The sequence below is a fragment of the Xyrauchen texanus genome, chromosome 43, assembly GCF_025860055.1.
Source record: "Xyrauchen texanus isolate HMW12.3.18 chromosome 43, RBS_HiC_50CHRs, whole genome shotgun sequence".
Lineage (NCBI taxonomy): Eukaryota > Metazoa > Chordata > Actinopteri > Cypriniformes > Catostomidae > Xyrauchen > Xyrauchen texanus.
In genome coordinates, this window is record NC_068318.1 from 6074072 (window position 1) to 6097862 (window position 23791).

The following is a 23791-nucleotide window of genomic DNA, read 5'->3' on the forward strand; positions in this document are numbered from 1 at the left end:
TTTAGCATAGCATTTATATAGTTATTTAGATTATTTCGTGTAGTCTAGGTAGTTAATTAGCATATTTGTTAGTGTAGTATTGTTAGAAGCATAGTATTGCGTCAGTTAGGATAGCTTCAGGTTAGCATAGATTATCTGTATTTAGTACAGTGGTCAGGATGGTACATAGGTGTAGTGTTTCTGGTTGCAACAGCACTGCTGGACTGTATAGCTTTCCAGCAGACTTGGAAATTAGGCGCCAGGGGTTGCACGTCCTTGTTCTGGAAGACTGCGAGTTCCCGCCTAGAGCTGGAGGAGTGTGCAAACTGCATTTTACGCGGGATTGCTTCGCCAACGCAATGGAGGTGCAAATGGGCTTCTCCAAACAGCTCGCGCTGAAAAGCGACGCAGTGCCAAACGCTGCTCCTCCTGCATGGTCTCCACCACCTCAGCGGCGTCTTGAGGTGAGTGATCATATATATTTGAATCACAATTTATGGTTAGGCTAAAGTTAATCCTCTGGGGTCGACAAACGCGCGTTCGCGATGCGGGAGTGTTAAACGTATTGCACCCTTATACATTGTATTACGGTATTGACTACCTGTATAGTTTTATTTGGAGGTATACGGTTTTGTACATGATGACGTTACGCTTTACGTCACATTCTTCTAAGTTGAGAGAACAGCTAACTGATGTTATGTTCAAGTGAAGCTTGCTAAATAAAAATCCTGCTAAAAGGATAAACATCACTGAACAGCGTTTCGTTTGTTTTTCTGCACGCGAGTGAAGGTGAATGCGCACTCGGATGCTCAACAGGGAGTTAAAACCGCAGTTTGAGCCAGCGGCTGGAATTGATATGGCTCCGGCCCTGTGTCCACAGACAATTCACCCTCCTCCACTTCAGGTGAAGGTGGGGGAGAAAGGTCCTCGACTTCAAAAGACCGCTCCGTGGCAAAGCTACTTGCGTCACTCCAGTCACTCTCCATTTTAGAGTCTGACAGCAGCTGTCAATTAATCTGTCACTATGGGTCTCAGGTGCACGCCCCGCCCTCGGTTCGTCCCCTCTATCCCCGCTGGTGTCTGCCCACTTTTCGAGCATTTTTCAAATATTGCTAGTGGGTGGAGTCAGACTCTGAGCAGGGGTTTAGTTACCCTTTAAGCGCCTCACTGCAACCTCATTTTTTTTTTTAGGAAGGGGGGAGTCAAAATAATTTTTTCGGTAATCAATATTATACCACAAATTCTGTCGATTGAGCTTAATTTGTATTGAACCCAGAATATTCTTAGACGAATTAAATTTTTTGACAACTGCATATTTGCCACATTAAAATAACAATTAGGCCACTCATCGGATTTTGCCTAACTGAGAAAGGTGAGTCAAAAAATAACCCTCTAAACTCCCTCCTTACTTCATTTGTATTCAACAGTTTGATTACAGCATTTTTTGCAGGGCTGCGTCTTGTAGCAGTGTACATTGTAGATCACAATGTTCCAGGCACACATACGCCTGCGCTATAGCATGATACAGGTCTTGCAGGGTGATGCCGGCAACGTTAGACGCTGTCTACAATTTTAAATAAATAAATAAAAATTAAATCTTAAAGGGTTATGGAAAATGTGTTGCATTTCCAGCTTGTGAAATCGGTTACCATTAGGCTATTGAAAACCTGATTAAAGTCCATGTTCGTGATAATGCGATTTCATCCCATGTGCTTAAATAGCCTAAATAATAAGACATTGAGACGGATCAGATATGAAGTGCAAGAATGTGAACAGTAATTCGTATGCATCATTTCTACGAGCAGTTGTCTCACCGATAATCAGTAATGCTGATGCTGATCTCCGCGGCTCAACTGATGAAAGCGGTATATGATCCGCCACCTGCGCTCGAGATCCGTTGAGCTCCACCGACATACACACAATAAAGAGCAATACACATCCAGCAGTGAGAGTGGCATAAGAGCGTTACTCTTTTAAATGATCTTTCCGTCTTCTTTGTGCCTTGATCTTCTTGTAAATGACAGCAGTGTTGGAGAAGAACACTCGGCTGAGACGGAACACTCCCACTTTGCGATTAGTGGACAAAATCATTGAAACAGCGTCGCCTGTGGGTCACTATACAACAATACAACAGACCTCCACTACTTGATCACAAAGCTCAAAGCATAACAACCAGTCTGGTTATTTTCCCAAATTCCACAATACTGTAGATATATTATTAATGGGTGAAATGTAACCTATTATTCCTCCGTCATATTCTTTTATCAGTCTTACCTAATAACCCATTAGACATGCGAATGAAGCGTTCACCCTCTGTTGTCTCACAAAGTACACATGCACTTTTCAGAAATGTGACTTATCCAATATAGTAACAATATAAAAAGTTTTTTATATAAATCCAGTATCAGTTTGACACCAGCAAAAACACACTGTAGAAATAATGTATAACATGTGTCACATTTTTCATGCATGCCTAAAATCATTCAGTTCCCATACATGAATCTTAACAATGTTTTTTAAGATATTAAAATGGTCTCACACATAACTTGAACCTTAATGAATGTTATTAGAATTCCATTAAAATATATTTTTATTTGCTTAACACTAAAGCACAATTGCTCATTTTTATCATAACATTTAAACCAAATGTGTATGCTTTAGATCCATATTTCAAAATAAGTTTAAAAGACAGCAACTGAAAAATAATAAGACCCACTAAAGTAAAATTGAGTATAATGTATGGTAACATTATAACAAGTTCAGCACTATATCAGTCAGGACATTACTGATATAAAAAAACAGCACTATCACTATTTGAAAAAAGTAATTTTGATCAAATCTAGACTGGCCTCATTTCCAGCAACCATCACCCCAACACCTTATCCTTGAGTAATCATGCTAAATTGCTAATTTGCTAGAAAATCACTTGCCATTAAATCAAACACAGTCGAAAGCTACTTGGTTCATTAAATAAAGCTTAACATTGTCCTTGTTTTTGATTTTGAGTTGCCACAGTATACAATAGACTGGCATGTCTTAAGATCAATATTGTCAAAAATGGCAAAAAAGGAAACAGCTTTCTTTAGAAACTCATCAGTCAATCATTGTTTTGAGGAATATACAATGCATGAAAATGTCAAAAAAAAAAAAAAAAAAAAAAAGGAGATTTCATTCAAATGTGCACACCACAGTCTTCAAAGGCAAAGGACAACTGGCTCTAACAAGGACAGTAAGAGATGTGGAAGGTCAGATGTGCAACTAAACAAGAGGTTAAGTACAACAGAGACTAGTTTGAGAAATAGATGCCTCACATGTCCTCAACTGACAGCTTCATTGTATTCTACCTGCTCAACACCAGTTTCATGTACAACAGTAAAGAGAAGACTCAGCAGGCCTGAGAGTGTTATGGAGCTTAACCTCATTGAGCTTTTGTAGGGTCAGCTAGACTGTAAGGTGCGTGAGACGTGCCCGACAAGACATCTATGGCAAGTGCTACAGGAAGCAATCTGAGTATCTGGACAAACTGACAGCTACAATGCCAAAGATCTGCAAAGCTGGACATGCTGCATGTGGAGGATTTTTTTAAGTAGTTTAAGAAGTTCTGAAATTGTTTATTTATTTTTTTCAAATTGTAATAGTCATTTTTCACATTATTAATGTCCTGACTATACATTGTGATCAGTTGAATCATACTTTGGTGAATAAAAGTATACATTTCTTTCCATAAAAGCAAAATCTGTACATTTTTCCAAACTTTTGGCCCCAGGTTATTTACATATGTACTTGTTAACATGAATTAACTCCATAAGTTAACATGAACTAACAATGGACAGTACTTTTCAGAACTTATTCATCTTAGTTAATGTTTATTTTTACATATACATGTAAAGGGATCAATGGAAAGGAGGAGGCGAGAACCGGCTTTTCAATACAAATAATAGTTTAATGATAAACTTAAAAGAAGACACAAACACACACATGACGGACATGTCCGCTAACGATCTCTCTCCCGCACGATCCCCTGCAGTCAGCCTTTATCCCTCACGGAGGCACAATTAGCCTAATACGGGACCGGGTGTGTAGGATCACGACCCGGCCCCGCCCTCCGCCCTGTCACATTCCTCCCTCGTTCTCTCAGGCTGGGGAGCCCCCTCTTTCCCTGGGGGGGAGGGCGTGCTTTACGTCTAGTCTGCCGGCAGGTCATCCCCATCTACCTGGACGAGGGAGGGGACAAGGGGAGGGAAACAGAAATAATAAAAATGGGGGGGGGGGTACTTCCTGTAACAGTGTAGTACCACCCCCCCAAAAACTGTAAAATTTAAAAGAGGGAAAAGGCCAACGCAGAGCGACAGTGACAGAGAGAGAGAAAAAAAAAAACTCTTACTCGCCAGTTCTCCGATACGCCGCAGCTTGTTCCTCGGCCACTCCTCCACCCTCTATCGGACGACAGCCACGCCTCTCTGGGCAGATCAGAGGCAGTCCTCGAGCCCCTGGCGGACGGAACGCCCCGTCGTGTTCTCGGGGAACAGAAGGGGTCTCCCCCGCCCCTGGCAGCGGTTCTCTCACTCCAGGCGGTCGGCAGTGAGCCCCTCCCCGCGCGCGGTCGGCGGTCTTAAACCCCGCCGCGTTTCAGCGGCTGGTAGGGAACTCCTCCGCCCCTGACCGCTCCAGGCGGTCAGTTAGGAGCCCCTTCTCCCCTCGCGGTCGGCGGCCATCGTCCTCTTTCAGGCGGCTGGGCTCCTCGTCCCCCGGCAGATGGCCGCGGCTGCTCCGTTGGGATGGACGGTAGTGACGAGAACATTACTACTGCATATCCCTCCTCCTTCCCAGGCTTCGACACCAGTGTAAAGGATGGGCAAGGAGGAGGCGACAACCGGCTTTTCAATACAAATAATAGTTTAATGATAAACTTAAAAGAAGACACAAACACACACATGACGGACATGTCCGTTAACAATCTCTCTCTCTCCCGCCCGATCCCCTGCAGTCAGCCTTTATCCCTCACGGAGGCATAATTAGCCTACTATGGGACCGGGTGTGTAGGATCACGACCCGGCCCGCCCTCCGCCCTGCCACAATACAAAATACATTTTTAAAATTAAAAGTTGTAAATAGTATGTTAACATTACTTAATATACTATGAACTAACATAAACTCTTGTAATTGTATTTTATATATTGCAATTGTATATACACTCATTGAGCACTTTAAAGTGCCCGACATGGTCATCTGCTTTTGTAGCCCATCCGCCTCAAGGTTCGACATGTGCATTCTGATATGCTATTTCGCTCACTACAATTGTGCAGTTATTGTGTTACCTTAAACTTTCTGTCAGTTTGAATCAGTCTGTCCATTCTCCGTTGATCTCTCTCATCAACAAGGCATTCCCATCCACAGAACTGCCCCTCACTAGATGTTGTTTTTTTGCACCATTCTGAGTAAACTCTAGAGACTTTTGTGAGTGAAAATCCCAGGAGATCAGCAGATACACAAATACGCAAACCAGCAAATCTGGCACCAAAAATCATGCAACGGTCGAAATCACTGAGATCACATTTTTCCCCATTCTGATGGTTGATGTGAATATATAATCTGAAACTCCTGACCTGTATTTGCATGATTTTATGCACTGCACTCCTGCCACATGATTGGCTGATTAGATAATCGCATTAATAAGTTGGTGTACAGGTGTTCCTAATGAAGTGCTCGGTGAGTGTACACAAGTTATTACAAAATAATGGCACAGCTGTATTGAAAAAGTGCTTGAATAAATAAGTTGAACAATTTACTTTCTCAAGTAAAAACAAAAACAAAACTCCAAAAGAAAAATAAACATGTCTTACATAATTCCAAATAATTTTCAGTAAAAATATCTCAAAACCAACAAGAAACAGTTTTAAAAATCAAAATTTTTTAATGTTTGTACTTGGCATAAACAATTGTGAAACTATTATTTATTTTTCTGTTCACCATATAACATCAAGTAAGAAACAAGTCAGTATCTAACAGGTCTTGGTTTGAATCACAAATCTCAGTATTCTCATCCTCTAAAGTGTCATGGATCAAGATGGGTACATTATTCTCCTCTTTGATTTGTTTCTTGACTTCATTCTGGTTGACAAGACTGAAACTGATGACCTGGAAAATTAACCCAATATTTTAATAAATCTCCAAGTTTGTTCAAATCAATGTTCAAATTCCCAGATTTTTATAGGTTTTCCATGACCGTGGGAAAAAATACTTCATTTTGTGAAATGAATAGTTCTGTCACCTGTCCATGACTTCCCAAAGATGTCGCTTCAGGTATATAGCAGTGGAGATTGTGGCGGGCTGCGAAACTACTGAACCAGTCTCGACCTAAAAGATAATAAAATCCTAATTAGCAACACAAAAACCAGTTGGTTGACTTGAAGCAAGAAACAACCCACCTGCTAACCTTTGCTCTCCCCAGTTGTTGGGAACAGGAAGGTTTTTTCTTTGTGTCAATTCAAATGCCATTTCTCTGCATTTCTTTGGAGTAATGCCGCTGCAGCGTTCTGCCAGCATCCTGATGTTTTCTGCCAGCTCCTCCTCTAACTCCTCAGACAAGATCCTTTTGGCTTCTGCCGTTCCTCTGTACCCGACAGTCTTTTCTCTCTTTTCTTTTGCTTTTTTCATGTACCTCTGCAGGGTGGACCTACCAATGTTTCTCTCTTTTGCCACTGTTCTGATGGATTTGCCACGCTTGACTTCAACAAATGCTTTTTCCAGCTCCTCATAAGTTGCTGAGCCCCAGTCAGTTTTTCGAATATAGTTTCGTGGCATGATAGTTTTCCTACAATATTTAAAAACGGTATCACATGGTTACATAGTAAGTAAAGCAACAAGGTAAAGTATTTTATATGACAGAGGTTAAAATAACATTAAAATAACCTTGGGGGTAAGTTGAGTCAGTGGCTCAACTTACCCCATAACTACCAATTTGGAAACAAGTGACTTGTTTGGTAACTTATGTGATAAATACAAACAATTATCATGGTTTTATAAGTTGGTAAAGTGTGAAAAATATATATACTGGTGGCCAAAAGTTTGGAATAATGTACAGATTTTTCTGTTTTGGAAGGAAAATGGAACTTTAATTCACTAAAGTAGCATTAAACTAATCACAAAGTATAGTCAGGACATTACTGATGTAAAAAACAGCACCATCACTATTTGAAAAAAGTCATTTCTGAGCAAATCTAGACAGGCCTCATTTCCAGAAGCCAACACCCCTACACCTTATCCTTGAGTAATCATGCTAAATTGCTAATTTGGTTCTAGAAAATCACTTGGCATTATATCAAACACTGCTGAAAGCTATTTGGTCCATAAATGAAGCTTAACATTGTCTTTGTGTTTGTTTTTGTGTTGCCAAAGTATGCAATAGACTGACATATTTTAAGGTCAATATTAGGTAAAAAAATTACAAAATAGAAACATCTTTCTCTAGAAAGTCGTCAGTCATTCATTGTTTTGAGGAATGAAATGCTTGAAATTGCCAAAAAAACTGGAGATTTCATACAAATGTGTACACTACAGTCTTCAAAGACAAAGTACAACTGGCTCTAACAAGGACAGAATAAGATGTGGAAGGCCAGATGTACAACTAAACAAGAGGATAAGTACAACAGAGTCTCTAGTTTGAGAAATAGATGATGTCCTTAACTGACAGCTTCATTGAATTCTACATGCTCAACACCAGTTTCATGTACAACAGTACAGAGAAGACTTGGAGGTGCAGGCCTTATGGGAAGAATTGCAAAGAAAAAGCCACGTTTGGAACAGAAAAACAAAAATAAAAGTTTAGATTGGACAAAGAAATGGACAACAGATAATTGGAAGAGTGTTATGGATCTTCACCCCATTGAGCTTTTGTGGGATCAGCTAGACTGTAAGGTGCGTGAAAAGTGCCTGACAAGACAGTCACATCTATGGCAAGTGCTACAGGAAGCAATCTGAGTATCTGGACAAACTAACAGCTAGAATGCTAAAGATCTGCAAAGCTGTCATTGCTGCACATGGAGGATGTTTTTTGATGAGAACACTTTGAAGTAGTTTAAGAAGTTCTGAAATTTGTTTTCAAATTGTAATAGTAATTGTTCACGTTATTATTGTCCTGACTATATGTTGTGTTCAGTTGAATGCAACTTTGGTGAATAAAAGTACCAATTTCTTTCCATAAGACCGAAATCTGTACATTATTCAAAAATTTTGGCTGCCAGTGTATATTTTTAGATTAAATATATTTTTTAGTTTTACAACACTTTAGGTTAGCATTAGGGTTTGTCAGTTTGAACCAGTCTGACCCTTCTCTGTATACCTCTCTCATCAACAAGGCATTTCCATCTGCAGAACTGTCACTCACTGGATGTTTTTGGCACCATTCTGAGGAACTTCTAGAGCACCAAAAATTATTCATGCAATTATCTAAACGGCCAATTGTGTGGCAGCAGTGCAGTGCATAAAATCATGCAGATACTGGTCAGGACAAAATATTTTTTGTCTGCATTGTGGTTGGCGAAAATGTGTGTATAATAACATAATAAAATACCCAGATAATTTATTTTGCATAACAGGAAGAGGAAAGCTGTTTTCCTAGAGATGTTTTTAAACCCTAAGGCAAGATGTTATATGACTTGAAAATCAAACAAAAATACATGTCTTCATGTCACTTCCACAGGTAATGCTATATAGATGTCCGCTGTCATGCGACAGTTGCAACAAAGAAAGAAAAACATAAGAAAAACATAAAAATGGTTCAGAATACACAAGGACAACAAACAAACACAACAAACTAACAAAGATACTTCAATATTAATTTTTTAATTTCAATATGTCTTCCTTGGCTCCTGCATTGCATACGGGTAAAAAAGAAATCTCCCTTTCTTCCACTGAACTGACTTACTACCCCTGTAGCCTAATCCACACACCATTATCTTCTGGGCAAACCAAATCCAGGAATTTTACATTCACTCTAATGTCAAAGCATTTGATACTGCAGTGTTGAATAAAAAAGATACCGAAAGGATGGTGAGATCAAGAGAAATGGACAGCGATAGTGGCAACTTTTTGCAATAGCACAGACGTGCCCATGAATATCAGCTAATCTTACATACATAGTGTAAATCTGCACAGTAAATTTCCTGCCAACAGAAAGCCCCCTTGCTCGCACATGCTTTTTCAGTTCTACCCACAAATTTTCTATTGGGTTGAGGTCAGGACTTGAATAGCCACTCCAATACTTTGGCTTTTTTGTCCTTAAGCCATTTTGCCACAAATTTGGAGGTATGCTTGGGGGTCATTGTCTATTTGGAAGACCCATTGGTCAAGTTAAGTCAAAGTCAAGTGGATTTTATTGTCGTTTCAACCATATACAGTTAGTACAGTACACAGCGAAACGAGACAATGTTCCTCCAGGACCATGGTGCTACATAAAAACAACATGGGACAAACACAGGACCACATGAAACTACACAACTAAATAAAATACCAATATAAAATACCTATATATATATACACCTATATACCTATATAAAGTGCACGTGCAAACATGTGCAAAAAGTATGGGACAGTACAAGAAAGTTCTAACAATGAACAGGACAATTAGGCAGTGCAGCGCCGACTAGTACACAGTAGTGCAAAAAGAGGATAGTTTCTAAAAACATAAACATAACATACTATGAGATAGTGTTCTATGCACATAGCAGTTATTGAGGTAGCAGACAGTTATAAAGTGACAGTAATTAAAGTGCAACTCAGGACACGTGTGTGTGTGTGTGTGTCAGTCCAGTCTCTGAGTATTGAGGAGTCTGATGACTTGGGGGAAGAAGCTGTTACACAGTCTGGACGTGAGGGCCTGAATGCTTCGGTACCTCTTGCCAGATGGCAGGAGGGTAAAGAGTTATATGAGGGGTGTGTGGGGTTGTCCACAATGCTGGTTGCTTTGTGGATACAGTGTTTTTTGTAAATGTCTTTGATGGAGGGAAGAGAGACCCCGATGATCTTCTCAGCTGTCCTCACTATCATCTGCAGGGCTTTGCGGTCCGAAACGGTGCAAATCCCAACCAGGCAGTGATGCAGCTGCTCAAGATGCTCTCAATAGTCCCTCTATAGAATGTAGTGAGGATGGGGGGTGGGAGATGTGCTTTCCTCAGCCTTCGAAGAAAGTAGAGACGCTGCTGGGCTTTCTTGGTGATAGAGCTGGTGTTGAGGGACCAGGTGAGGAATTTGGTGCTCTTGACGATCTTCACAGAGGAGCTTTCAATGTTCAGAGGAGAGTGTTCACCTTGTGCTCTCCTAAAGTCAACAACCATCTCTTTTGTTTTGTCGACATTCAGGGACAGGTTGTTGGCTCTACATCAGTCCGTTAGCCGCTGCACCTCCTCTCTGTATGCCGACTCGTCGTTCTTGCTGATGAGACCCACCACGGTCGTGTCTGGCGATGTGGTTCGAGCTGTGCATTGCTGCACAGTCGTGAGTCAGCAGAGTGAACAGCAGTGGACTGAGCACACAGCCCTGGGGGGCCCCAGTGCTCAGCGTGGTGGTGGTGGAGATGCTGTTCCCGATCCGGACTGACTGAGGTCTCCCAGTTAGGAAGTCCAGGATCCAGTTGCAGAGGGAGGTGTCCAGGCCCAGCAGGTTCAGCTTTCCAATCAGGTGCTGAGGAATTATTTTGCTGAATGCTGAGTTGAAGTCTATGAACAGCATTCGAACGTATGAGTCCTTTTTGTCTAGGTGGGTGAGGGCCAGATGGAGGGTTGTGGCGATGGCATCATCCATTGAACGGTTTGGACGATACGCAAACTGCAGTGGGTCTAGTGAGGAGGGCAGCTGGGTCTTAATGTGCCTCATGACGAGCCTCTCGAAAAATCATGATGATTGGTGTAAGTGCGACGGGACGGTAGTTGTTGAGGCAGGACACTGAAGATTTCTTTGGCATGGGGATGATGGTGGTGGCCTTGAAGCACGTTGGAATGACGGCGCTGCTCAGAGAGATGTTGAAGATGTCGGTAAGAACATCTGCTTGCTGGTCTGCACATCCACTGAGCACTCTGCCAGGAATGTTGTCTGGTCCAGCAGCCTTCTGTGGGTTGACTCTATGTAGAGTTTTCCTCACATCCGCCGTGGTAAGACAGAGCACCTGGTCGTTGGGAGGAGGGGTGGTCTTCCTCGCCACCACGTCGTTCTGCACTTCAAACCGAGCGTAGAAGTCGTTCAGCGCATCTGGAAGGGAGGCATCTTTGTCACAGGCAACTGATGTTGTCCTGTAGTTGGTGATGACCTGGATGCCCTACCACATGCACCAGTCACTGCTGTCCTGGAAGTGACTGTGGTTTCTTTGGGCGTGTGCATGCTTTGTCTCCCTGATTGCCTGGGACAGTTTGGCCCTAGCTGTTCTTAGAGCTGCCTTATCGCCTGCTCTGAAGGTGGAGTCTCGGGTCCTCAGCAGCGCGCATACCTCCGCAGTCATCCATGGCTTATGGTTGGAGCGTGTGGTGATGGTCTTGGAGAAAGTGACATCATCAATGCACTTGCTGATGTAGCTGGTCACTGATGCTGTGTATTCCTCCAAGTTGGTAGAATCGCCATATGTTGCAGCCTCCCTGAACATGTGCCAGTCAGTACACTCAAAACAGTCCTGAAGAGCTGAGATGGCTCCTGCTGGCCAGGTTTTCACCTGCTTCTGAAGCGGTTTTGTGCGTCTGACGAGCGGTCTGTATGCTGGAATTAACATAACAGAGATGTGGTCTGAGTAGCCGAGGTGGGGGTGGGGCTCCGCCCGTGCAGCGCCTGGGATGTTTGTGTAAACAAGATCAAGCGCGTTCGCCCCTCTCGTTGCAAAGTCCACATACTGATGGAATTTAGTGAGCACTGTCTTGAGATTTGCATGGTTGAAATCTCCGGCGACAATAAACAGTCCTTTGGGGTGAGCGTTCTGCAGTTCGCTCATAGCCCCATACAGAACACAGAGTGCTTCCTTAGCGTTAGCGCTGGGGGGAATGTAAACTCCGGTTATGCAAACAGTGGTGAATTCCCGTGGTAAATAAAAAGGTCTGCATCTAACAGTCACAAGCTCCAACAGCGATGAACAGTAGCTAGAGACTTGCATAGAGTTCTTGAGGTAAACACACAAGCCACCACTGCGAGTCTTACCGCAGAGAGCTGTATTTCTGTCGGCACGAAACGAGGCGAGCCCGTCTAGTTGAATGGTGGCGTCCGGAACTCTGTCGCTGAGCCACGTCTCCATGAAAACAAAGACGCAGCAGTCTCTAAACTCACACTGCGTAGCCTGCTGGAGTCAGATATAGTCCAGTTTATTGTCCAGGGAGCAAACATTTGAGAGCAGGATAGACGGGAGAGCCGGCCGGCTAGGGTTTGTTTTTAGCCTAGCATGGACCCTCTTGCCGCACTTCCGCTTTCTCGCACACCGCTTACGACGTCCTCTCCCCCGGCCACCGGCATCAGGCGACGCCGAGGACTGGAGGCCTGGTCTCCGCAGCAAGCAGAGTACGTGTAGCGCCTCCTGCAGGTCATCATGCAGCTTGGTTTTTGCATGAGTCTTATATTTCAGTAGTGTCTGGCAATGGTAGACACGAACACCGGTTGCTCCGATGTCCATGTGCCGCAAAAGTCTGGCTTTTTTTTAACAAAAATAGCACCATTTTGGATCCGGAGTGGCCGCTGCGTGCTACTGCGCCGCCATCTTGGATTTTTTATCTGACAAGCTTTAACTTTCTGGCTGATGTCTTGAGATGTAGCTTCAATATATCCACATAATTTTCCTTCCTCATGATGTCATCTATTTTGTGAAGTGCTGCCACCCCCATGCTTCAAGGTTGGGATGGTGTTCTTCAACTTGCAAGCAATCAACCTTTTTCATCCAAATATAACGATGGTCACTATGGCCAAACAGTTAAATTTTTCAGACCAGAGGACATTTCTCCAAAAAGTAAGATCTTTGTCCCCATGTGCACTTGCAAACTATAGCCTTTCAGGTTATGTCGATAAAGGACTCGTTTTACTGTGGATATAGAAAATTGTCTATCTGTTTTTTCCAGCATCTTCACAAGGTACTTTGCTGTTGTTCTGGGACTGATTTGTACATTTCACACCAAACTACGTTCATCTCTAGGAGACAGAATGCATCTCCTTCCTAAGCAGTATGATGGCTGCATGGTCCCATGGTGTTTATACTTGCAAACTATTGTTTGTACAGATGAATGTGGTACCTTCAGGTGTTTGGAAATTGCTTCCAAGGATGAACCAGACTTGTGGAGGTCCACAGTTTATTTTCTGAGGTCTTGGCTGTTTTCTTTTGATTTTCCCATGATGTCAAGCAAAGAGTTTGAAGGTAGGCCTTAAAATACATCCACAGTTACACCTCCAATTGATCCAATTAACCAATTAGGCTATCAGAATCTAATTGGCTAATTGTCTAAAGGCTTGACATAATTTTCTGGAAATTTCCAAGCTGCTTAAAGGCACAGTTAACTTACTGTATGTAAACTTCTGACCCACTGGAATTGTGATATAGTCAATTAAATGTGAAACAATCTGTCTGTTAACAATTGTTGGAAAAATTACTTGTGTCATGCACAAAGAAAACAACTTTCCAAAACTACAGTTTGCTAATATTAAATCTGTGGAGTGGTTAAAAAATTTGTTTTACTGACTTCAACCTAAGTGTATGTAAACTTCTGACTTCAACTGTATAGTACATTATTTTTATTTATTCATTGTTGTGGAGAATCCAAAGGCATTTTAACCAAATACAATATTAAGATTATTTGTTTTCCCTGTTTTTTACTATTAAATGACCCAACCAACAGGAGGATTAAGCTTAAAGTCAGTCATTCACTAGTTTACTGAAAAGCCAGACCTGGATACTCTCTTGTGTTCCACATAAGAAAGATAACCATATGGGTTTGAAATTACATTACGGTGAATACTTGATTACGTTATTCAAATTTAAAATCTTGCGCTATGCACAACTCTACAATCTAATTAGCAAATCCACATTCAAATTTGTCTCATAGCGTATGGGAACAAAGCATGCAAAAACCAATGGAGTGTTCCGTTCATAGCTTCAAGAAAAACCCTCTGTCCCCTTGTGCTCATCCTGTTTTATTAGGCTACTGTGAAGTAACTTGTCTGCTGATTTCATGATACTCATTTTCATTCTATAGATTCCTTCAACGTAAAGTTAAGAGCAATTATATACTCTTCACTTTAATATTTAATTTAAGACTATTTTTATTATACTCATTTAAATTCAATACATTCTCCACTATCCAGTATTATTTCTTCAAACTGGTTTAATTGTGACCATTGAACAAACGTCATTATTATTGTCAAACAGATGTAAAAAAAAAAAAAAAAAAACTTATCGTGACCTATTGCCGAGTGAAACGGAATACTGATTGAGGAATAAAAAGAAGGCAGGGCTTGATTTTATCCACTGGGAATTGATTGGATCTAGCAAAATAGGCGTTCCATAAAGAAATGGAGGCAGATCTGAATGCAAGTTTACAATCAGTTGTGGATTACTACTTCCTCTGTCGTCTGCCCTGTGTCATCATCACTGCCACTTTGTTAAAGAACTACACTTCCCAGTATCCACCTGTCATCATCACTGCCACTTTGTTAAAGAACTACACTTCCCAGTATCCACCTGTCATCATCACTGCCATTTTGTTCATTGTTCTCACCTGTGTCCTATTTAGTCATCATTCCCTGTGTATTTAAGCCCTACTTCTTGTTTTCTCCTTGTCAGTCGTTGAATGTTGTTGATGTTCGCTCCCATGCCTATATTCCCGTGTTCCCAGCTCCAGTGTTTTCGTGTTTTGTTTTAATTTTGCCCATCCTGGTAGTTTTGTTTGTTTCCTTTCGTGTCAATAAAGAGAACTGCTTTTGGATCCGCACCCCCTCGTCTGCCTTCGTTGCCTCATTCGTAACAGAACGACAGACCCACAATGGATCCAGCGGTTCAGCAAGCCAACTATCGCCTGCGCTGCCTGCGGCAAGTGGACTGACCAGTGGAGGATCATGTCGGTGACTTCTTCAAGCTGGCGAGTGTCTCTGACTTCCCTGACTCCTCCTTGGTCGTGTTTTTTCGGGCGAACCTGAACAGTGCGATCAAGGAGCGGTTGCCACCGCAGCAGCGGCTGGATGCTCCACGCGTTCGTGGAGGACACTCTACTGGCCTACGGTTCCTCGTTCACTGTGGACATCGTCGAGGAGAACCCCGTAGCTCCTCCCACAGTGGTAACTCTCCATTCGCCCGTGGTTCGTCCCTTCACGTCTGCCAGCGAGCCAACCTTCATGCCTGCCGTGGTCAAGGAGCCAATGCTGCCAGCTTCGTCCGCCCGCAGGAGGAGGAGGAGAAGAAAGGCTTCCGCTCCCCAGTTCACGCCTGCCCCGGTCAGCGAACCAGAGGCCACGCCTGCCACGGCCAGCGAGCCAGAGGCCACGCCTGCCACGGTCAGCGAGCCGTTAGCCCCCGATGTCAGTGAGCCAGCGCCTGTAGCCTCCGATGTCAGTGAGCCAGTGCCTGTAGCCTCCGACGTCAGTGAGCCTGCGCCTGTCGCCTCAGACGTCAGCGAGCCAGCGTCAGTAGCCTCCGACGCTAGTGAGCCAACGCCTGTAGCCTCCGACGTCAGTGAGCCAGCGCCTGTAGCCTCGACCGTCCCTGAGCCAGCGCCTGTGGTCTTGTCCGTCCCAGTGCCAGTAGCCATGATCGTCCAAGAGCCAGCGCCAGTAGCCATGACCGTCCAAGAGCCAGCACCAGTAGCCATGACCGTCCAAGAGCCAGCACCCCTCGAGCCTCCCAGGGCTCCTCCTTCTGAGCTTTCCAGAGCTCTGCCTTCCGAGCTTCCTGAGCTTTCCAGAGCTCTGCCTTCTGAGCTTCCTGAGCTTTCCAGAGCTCCGCCTTCCGAGCTTTCCAGAGCTTTGCCTTCCGAGCTTTCCAGAGCTTTGCCTTCCGAGCTTTCCAGAGCTCCGCCTTCCGAGCTTTCCAGAGCTCCGCCTTCCGAGTTTTCCAGAGCTCCGCCTTTCAAGTTTTCCAGAGCTCCGCCTTCTGAGCTTTCCAGAGCTCCGCCTTCCGAGCTTTCCAAAGCTCCGCCTTCCGAGCTTTCCAGAGCTCCGCCTCCTGAGCTTTCCAGAGCTCTGCCTTCCGAGCTTCCCGAGCTTTCCAGAGCTCCGCCCTCCGAGCTTTCCAGGGCTCTGCCTCCCGAGCTTCCCGAGCCTTCCAGAGCTCCACCCTCCGAGCCTTCCAGAGCTCCGCCTTCCGGGCTTTCCAGAGCTCCGCCTTCCCAGTTTCCCTGAACTCTGCCTTCCGAGCTTTCCCGAGCTCCGCCTTCCGGGCTTTCCCGAGCTCCGCCTTCCAAGCTTTCCAGAGCTCCGCCTTCCGAGTTTCCCAGAACTCTGCCTTCGAGCTTCCCGAGCTTTCCAGAGCTCCGCCCTCCGAGCTTCCCAGAGCTCCACCTCCCGAGCCTCCTACGGCTCTGCTCCCAGAGACTCCAGAGCTTTCTAGGGCTCCGCCTCCTGAGCCTCCTACGGCTCCGCCTCCCGAGCCTCCTACGGCTCTGCTCCCAGAGACTTCTGAGCTTTCTGGGGCTCCGCCTCTCGAGCCTCCTACGGCTTGGCTCCCAGAGACTCCAGAGCTTTCTAGGGCTCCACCTCTCGAGCATCCTACGGCTCCGCCTCCTGAGCCTCCTACGGCTCCGCCTCCCGAGTCTCCCTCGGCCCCGCCTCCCGAGCCTCCTATGGCTTTGCTCCCAGAGCCTCCCGAGCCTCCTACGGCCCCGCCTCCAGAGCCTCCTACGGCTCCATTTCCCGAGCCTCCTATGGCTCTGCTCCCAGAGACTCCAGAGCTTTCTAGGGCTCCACCTCTCGAGCCTCCTACGGCTCCGCCTCCTGATCCTCCTACGGCTCCGCCTCCCGAGCCTCCTTCGGCCCCACCTCCCGAGCCTCCTATGGCTCTGCTCCCGGAGCCTCCCGAGCCTCCTACGGCTCCACCTCCCGGGCTTTCTAGGACTCCGCTCCTCAAGTCTCTCGAGCCTCCCAGGGCTCCGCCTCTAGAACCTCCTATGGCGCCACCTCCATCGGCCCCGCCGCCAGAGCCTTCCAGGTCTCTGCCGCTAGGGCCTCCTCCCAGGGCCCCTGACCCTGTTCCTGACCTGTGGCCTCCTCCCAGGCCTCCTGACCCGGCCCCTATCTTGTGGCCTCCTCCCAGGCCTCCTGACCCGGCCCCTGTCCTGTGGCCTCCTCCCAGGCCTTCTGACCCGGCCCCTGTCCTGTGGCCTCCTCCCAGGGCCCCTGACCCTGTTCCTCCTCCCAGGCCTCCTGACCCTGTTCCTGACCTGTGGCCTCCTTCCAGGCCTCCTGACCCGGCCCCTGTCCAGTGGCCTCTTCCCGGGCCCCCTGACCAAGTCCCTGTCCTGTGGCCTCCTCCCAGGCCTCCTGACCTGGCCCCTGTCCTGTGGCCTCCTCCCGGGCCCCCTGACCCAGTCCCTGTCCTGTGGCCTCCTCCCTGGCCTCCTGACCCTGTTCCCGTCCTGTGGCCTCCTCCAGGGCCTCCTGACCCTGTTCCAGTCCTGTGGCCTCCTCCCAGACCCCCTGACCCGGTCCCTGTCTTGTGGTCTCTTCCCAGGCCCCCTGACCCAGTCCCTGTCCAGTGGCCTCCCCCCAGGTTCCCCAAACCTATCCTTGCCCCCTGTGGCCAGCTCCCAGGCCTCCTGAACCTATCCTTGCCCTGTGGCCAGCTCCCAGACCACCTGAACCTGTCCTTGCCCTTTGTGCCCCCTATGACTTCCTGCCTGCTCTCTGTGCCCCCTTGGACTTCCTGCCTGCCCTCTGTGCCCCCTTGGACTTCCTGCCTGCCCATTTTGCCCCCTTGGACTTCCTACCTGCCCTTTGTGCCCCCTTGGACTTCCTGCCTGCCCTCTGTGCCCCCTTGGACTGCCTGTCTGCCCCCTGTGCCTCCTTGATCTGTCGGTTTGCCCCTTGTGCTCCCTTGATCTGTCGGTTTGCCCCTTGTGCTCCCTTGGTCTGTCTGTTTGCCCCCCTCTCTCCTTGGATGATTTTTTGTTTTTTTGGAGTATTCCCTTTTTTCTTTTTTCTGAGGAGCGTCTGGAAGCCGCTCCTTTGAGGGGGGGCTATGTCACGTTCCTCTGTTGTCTGCCCTGTGTCATCATCACTGCCATTTTGTTAAAGAACTACACTTCCCAGTATCCACCTGTCATCATCACTGCCATTTTGTTAAAGAACTACACTTCCCAGTATCCACCTGTCATCATCACTGCCATTTTGTTCATTGTTCTCACCTGTGTCCTATTTAGTCATCACTCCCTGTGTATTTAAGCCCTACTTCTTGTTTTCTCCTTGTCTGTCGCTGAATGTTGTTGATGTTCGCTCCCATGCCTGTGTTCCCGTGTTCCCAGCTCCAGTGTTTTCATGTTTTGTTTTCATTTTGCCCATCGTGGTAGTTTTGTTTGTTCATGTCTGTTTGTTTCCTTTCATGTCAATAAAGAGAACTGCTTTTGGATCCGCACCCCCTCGTCTGCCTTCGTTGCCTCATTCGTAACACTGACACATTGCCAGCAATCACTTTTGATGGGGTTTGCAGTAGGCGGAGGAGGACGAGGAGCAGGAGCACACAGAGGATCATTTTATTGTGGGAATCAGGCCTGATGGTACTAATGGTAACCAGGACATGGAGGCTCAGGAGCAAGTTCACCCTTGAGAGCATCTCGATGTCTCCCAGTGGTAATGCACATTTTTCAAAACTAATTGTTATTTGCTATTACTGCTGCAACTTTCATTAAATTAACCAGTGTTTAAGTACTTTGTTTTGGAAATGTTTTAAATAGGGTGCATTGCTTAGAACAGTATCCTAAAACTATGTCTAAATATATAGCTGGCAGATAACACATTGTGGAGCGGAGGGGGGCGGGGCCGGGTCTGAATATCGTGCGCCCGGTCCCCAATCGGCCTGATGAGGCACGCGAGGGATAAAGGCGGCTGGTGACGATTGTTCGAGAGAGAGAGAATTACGGGCATGTCCGCATGTGTGTTTGTTTATGGTTTTGGTTTGAGTTTTCATTAAATTATTATTTATGTTGACAAGCCGGTTCTCGCCTCCTCCTTGCCCATCGTTTAACTGTTTTACATTGGTGCCAAAACCCGGGAGGGAGGAGGGATGGCCGTCGCAGAGTCCTCGACACTGCCGTCCACCCAGGGGAGCGCTGCTGCCATCTGCCGGGTGACGGAGTAGCCCGACCGCCCGGATGCGGGGTACGGCCGTCGTCCGCGGGGCAAGTGGGGACTGGATACCCCGACCGCCTGGAGCGAGGGAGCCGCTGCCGGGGGCGGAGGAGTGCCCTGCCATCCCCAGAGACGTGGAGGGGTCGAGGGAAGACCGCCGTCCGTGAGGGGAGGAGGGAAGAAACTCTCTGACCGCCCGGAGCGGTAGAGCCGCTGCCAGGGGCGGAGGAGTGTCCCCATTTGCCGCCAGAAAAGCGGAGGCGCGTTCTACCCGCTGGGGGTCGACAGTTTCACTCCGGTTCGCCCGGGGGTGGATCGGCTGTCATCCGCCTGAGTGTGGAGGAGTGTTCGAGGACCACGCGACGGTACATCAGAGAACCGGTGAGTGAGCTTTTTCTCTCTCTCCTCTCTCTCTCCCTTTCGCACCGTGTTGGCCTTTTCCCTCGCCTATTTTGTTGTTGTTTTTCCCCTCCTGTCTCCTCCCAGGGTGAGGAAGGTGGGGATGACCACGTGGGACGCGAGATACACCCCGCCCCAGGGATAGGGGGGGTGTACGTCATGCCGGTGGCACCCCGGCCTGAGATAAAGCCGGGAGGAGTGTGGAGCGGAGGGGGGCGGGGCCGGGTCGGAATATCACGTGCCCGGTCCCCAATCGGTCTGATGAGTCGCGCGAGGGATAAAGGCAGCCGGTGACGATTGTTCGAGACAGAGAGAATTACGGGCATGTCCGCACGTGTGTTTGTTTATGGTTTTGGTTTGAGTTTTCATTAAATTATTATTTATGTTGACAAGCCGGTTCTCGCCTCCTCCTTGCCCATCGTTTAACTGTTTTACACACATCTAGCGACGAAAACCGCTTCTGACAAGCTTGCTAGCTAGTTTCACTTACCATCAAATTTTGTGAGTTTCCAATGGTGTACACTGATGGGACAGGCGTATCTGTTAAGGACAGATATTTCACAAACACCATTTCATGTTTTGTTCAATTTTTAAAGCATTTGCGGTTGAAATGCTTCGAACACAACCGCGACCTCTCTGATATCCCTCCTTCTTCGAAATGCAAAAAATCAAACCATCGGGCCCGCAACCAGGGTATTTAGGGGAATTGGAATAGTTTTTTGGGAGAGCCACAACCTAAAACGCACCTCCTCGCCATCTCTGTTTGTTATTCCTCTTTTATTATTCACTGTCAAAGCTCAAAGCAGACTGGTGGTTGGAGTGGTGTGGTTAACTTATGTTCTGCCCAAGCCATCAAACTGACGTCATCAGAGATGTCATTCCAAAGGCAAAGCTAATTTTCAGATTTTGATTGAAGATTTCAAAGACAAACAATTTGTTTGTGTGAATTTTTTCTCATCGTCTCTAGTGAGCAACGCGACAAAAAAATGGTGCCGGATACATCATATCTGATCTTTCAGCGCTGTATTCTTGAATATTATTCTCTAGCACTGAAACACACTTCACTGATGCCCTGTACCGGTCCACACCAGCTTCCTCTTTTCTCCACATGTGAGTAAACATGAGGTGCGTGTTTCCAGAGCGCCTTTAGACCATAACGTTTTTTCTTTCTAAATTTAGTTTTATTAATCAGCATGTTCCAAGCCTTTATTAATAAACAAATAGATTTCTGTTCTAATTTTGTGAAATTATTCAGATTTCATCATCTCTGACAAGGATGAAAGACAAAACAATTACTAGTTTGAAGCCTAGTCTTTCACACTTTAATGAAAATAGAAAAATGGTCCATTCAGACTTTTACATACTTGGCTATCTGTATGTAAAGAAATATGAAAATAATTTAAATGTAAAAAAATATACAAATATATATATATATATATATATATATATATATATATATATATATATATATATATATATATATATATATATATATATCACACACTCAGCCTAAAGGATTATTAGGAACACCTGTTCAATTTCTCATTAATGCAATCATCTATCTAATCAACCAATCACATGGCGGTTGATTCAATGCATTTAGGGGTGTGGTCCTGGTCAAGACAATCTCCTGAACTCCAAACTGAATGTCAGAATGGGAAAGAAAGGTGATTTAAGCAATTTTGAGCGTGGCATGGTTGTTGGTGCCAGACGGGCCGGTCTGAGTATTTCACAATCTGCTCAGTTACTGGGATTTTCACGCACAACCATTTCTAGGGTTTACAAAGAATGGTGTGAAAAGGAAAAAACATCCAGTATGCGGCAGTCCTGTGGGCTGAAAATGCCTTGTTGATGCTAGAGGTCAGAGGAGAATGGGCCGACTGATTCAAGCTGATAGAAGAGCAACTTTGCCTGAAATAACCACTCGTTACAACCGAGGTATGCAGCAAAGCATTTGTGAAGCCACAACACGCACAACCTTGAGGCGGATGGGCTACAACAGCAGAAGACCCCACCGGATACCACTCATCTCCACTACAAATAGGAAAAAGAGGCTACAATTTGCAAGAGCTCACCAAAATTGGACAGTTGAAGACTGGAAAAATGTTGCCTGGTCTGATGAGTCTCGATTTCTGTTGAGACATTCAGATGGTAGAGTCAGAATTTGGCGTAAACAGAATGAGAACATGGATCCATCATGCCTTGTTACCACTGTGCAGGCTGGTGGTGGTGGTGTAATGGTGTGGGGATGTTTTCTTGGCACACTTTAGGCCCCTTAGTGCCAATTGGGCATCGTTTAAATGCCACGGCCTACCTGAGCATTGTTTCTGACCATGTCCATCCCTTTATGGCCACCATGTACCCATCCTCTGATGGCTACTTCCAGCAGGATAATGCACCATGTCACAAAGCTCGAATCATTTCAAATTGGTTTCTTGAACATGACAATGAGTTCACTGTACTAAAATGGCCCCCACAGTCACCAGATCTCGACCCAATAGAGCATCTTTGGGATGTGGTGGAACGGGAGCTTCGTGCCCTGGATGTGCATCCCACAAATCTCCATCAACTGCAAGATGCTATCCTATCAATATGGGCCAACATTTCTAAAGAATGCTTTCAGCACCTTGTTGAATCAATGCCACGTAGAATTAAGGCAGTTCTGAAGGCGAAAGGGGGTCAAACACAGTATTAGTATGGTGTTCCTAATAATCCTTTAGGTGAGTATATATACCTTCATAATAATTCAAAATGAACAGATCATCTTATAACATTCATATCCAACTGCACTCAATTCATAAACTCTATAAACTATTGTAACATTTTCATAGAAGATCCCTCAGACCATTGCATTGGCTGTGTCTGGGCCCCTAACGTAGTTTTGTAAAGACTATTTAGATTGTTTAGGATTTTGTTTTCTCTTTTTTTGGAAATTCAAAACAATGTACAATGTGCAAATGTGATTGAATATCGTGATAAATATCGATATCGAATGATATGAAAAAGAATATTGTGATATTTTTTGCCATATCGCCCAGCCATAAGTGCTTTTAATATAACACATGGTGAATTGAATTTACAAATCACTTTTTTATTAGTGTTCCCCATACTGTCCCAACTTTTGCGGAAGTGGGGTTGTAATAGCACCCCTCATCCATAAACCACACCATTTTAAATATAATAGCAATAGCAAAAACAGTGTAAAATATTAACATACTGTGTGGGTTGTTTCATCATAAAGTCTGTACTTTTTAAACTTAACAGTTAAAGGCTTATCTTTCATTATTCAATGACAAAAACCTAATCTGAAATATTCTATGAGAAACTTTCTGAGCTACAAATAACCATTATGCAATGCCACAAATGCTTTTAAATCACTAGAAACAAAGACATGCGTTCCACTAAAGCTTCACATTCCAACAGCACACTGAAGGGTGTGACTTTCTAAGCCTGTTATGCATCCTATATAGAAGACTTCTCTTATTCGACAGGATGTAGAATTAATCTTGTCCGGCCACTTATGTACCACTTACTTGCCATCTGCCATAACATTGTCAATTAATGTTAGTGAATGTGAGGTTGGCATATTTATGGAATAATATGAATTGCTTAGTAAATATTTCAAATTAAATCTAAATCTTAAACAAATGGCACCACACTCTTTGATCATGCACCGGTAATACCATGTTTTTGGAGATTTATCATAGAATACCATGTTATTACCATTAGGTAACCTTATGTACCATGTAATTACTATGGGATATGAATATGGTAATGATTCCGTTAACAATTTACCATACTATTCTCAGATGGCATTACCATCTGATACCACCACTGTACCATGTTTTGTTTTTTGTAAGGGAGTGAATATGTCCACATGTAAATAAAAAAAGATTTCATAACGTAAATCGAACGTACATATACAAATTTTATTTAAAACCGCAAATAAACATTTTGAAGCTGCTCTTAGCATCATTAATTGTCATTTGTACAGCACAAACACAGACACACAAACGCCGTAGCAACTAAAAACTTACACAATATAGAGCAGCTTTTCCGCCGGAATTCGTCGCCTGACAGGGAAGGAGTTGTTGCCAGAAGTCGTCATGGTGGTGGGCGGGGTTTACTG

General features: G+C 45.1%; 1 protein-coding gene across 1 annotated transcript; it reads right to left on the reverse strand.

Moving 5' to 3' along the window:
- Positions 1 to 3903: 3903 nt before the first annotated feature.
- On the reverse strand, positions 3904 to 23762 carry zgc:113274 (uncharacterized protein LOC552925 homolog). The gene is made up of 4 exons (XM_052116442.1): positions 23700 to 23762; positions 6408 to 6793; positions 6251 to 6336; positions 3904 to 6117 (listed from the first exon to the last, which is right to left on the reverse strand). The coding sequence occupies exons 2-4, from the start codon at positions 6781 to 6783 to the stop codon at positions 5959 to 5961; spliced, it is 621 nt and encodes a 206-aa protein (XP_051972402.1). The 5' UTR covers positions 6784 to 6793; positions 23700 to 23762; the 3' UTR covers positions 3904 to 5958.
- Between the last annotated feature and the right edge of the window lie 29 nt (positions 23763 to 23791).

Excerpts from the sequence above, each read along its gene's own strand:
- zgc:113274 (XM_052116442.1), bottom strand. The coding sequence starts at position 6,783 with ATGCCACGAAACTATATTCGAAAAACTGACTGGGGCTCAGCAACTTAT. Across the intron at positions 6,337-6,407 it reads GGGAGAGCAAAGGTTAGCAG|GTCGAGACTGGTTCAGTAGT; the intron begins GTGGGTTGTTTC and ends ATTATCTTTTAG. Across the intron at positions 6,118-6,250 it reads CTTTGGGAAGTCATGGACAG|GTCATCAGTTTCAGTCTTGT; the intron begins GTGACAGAACTA and ends TTAATTTTCCAG.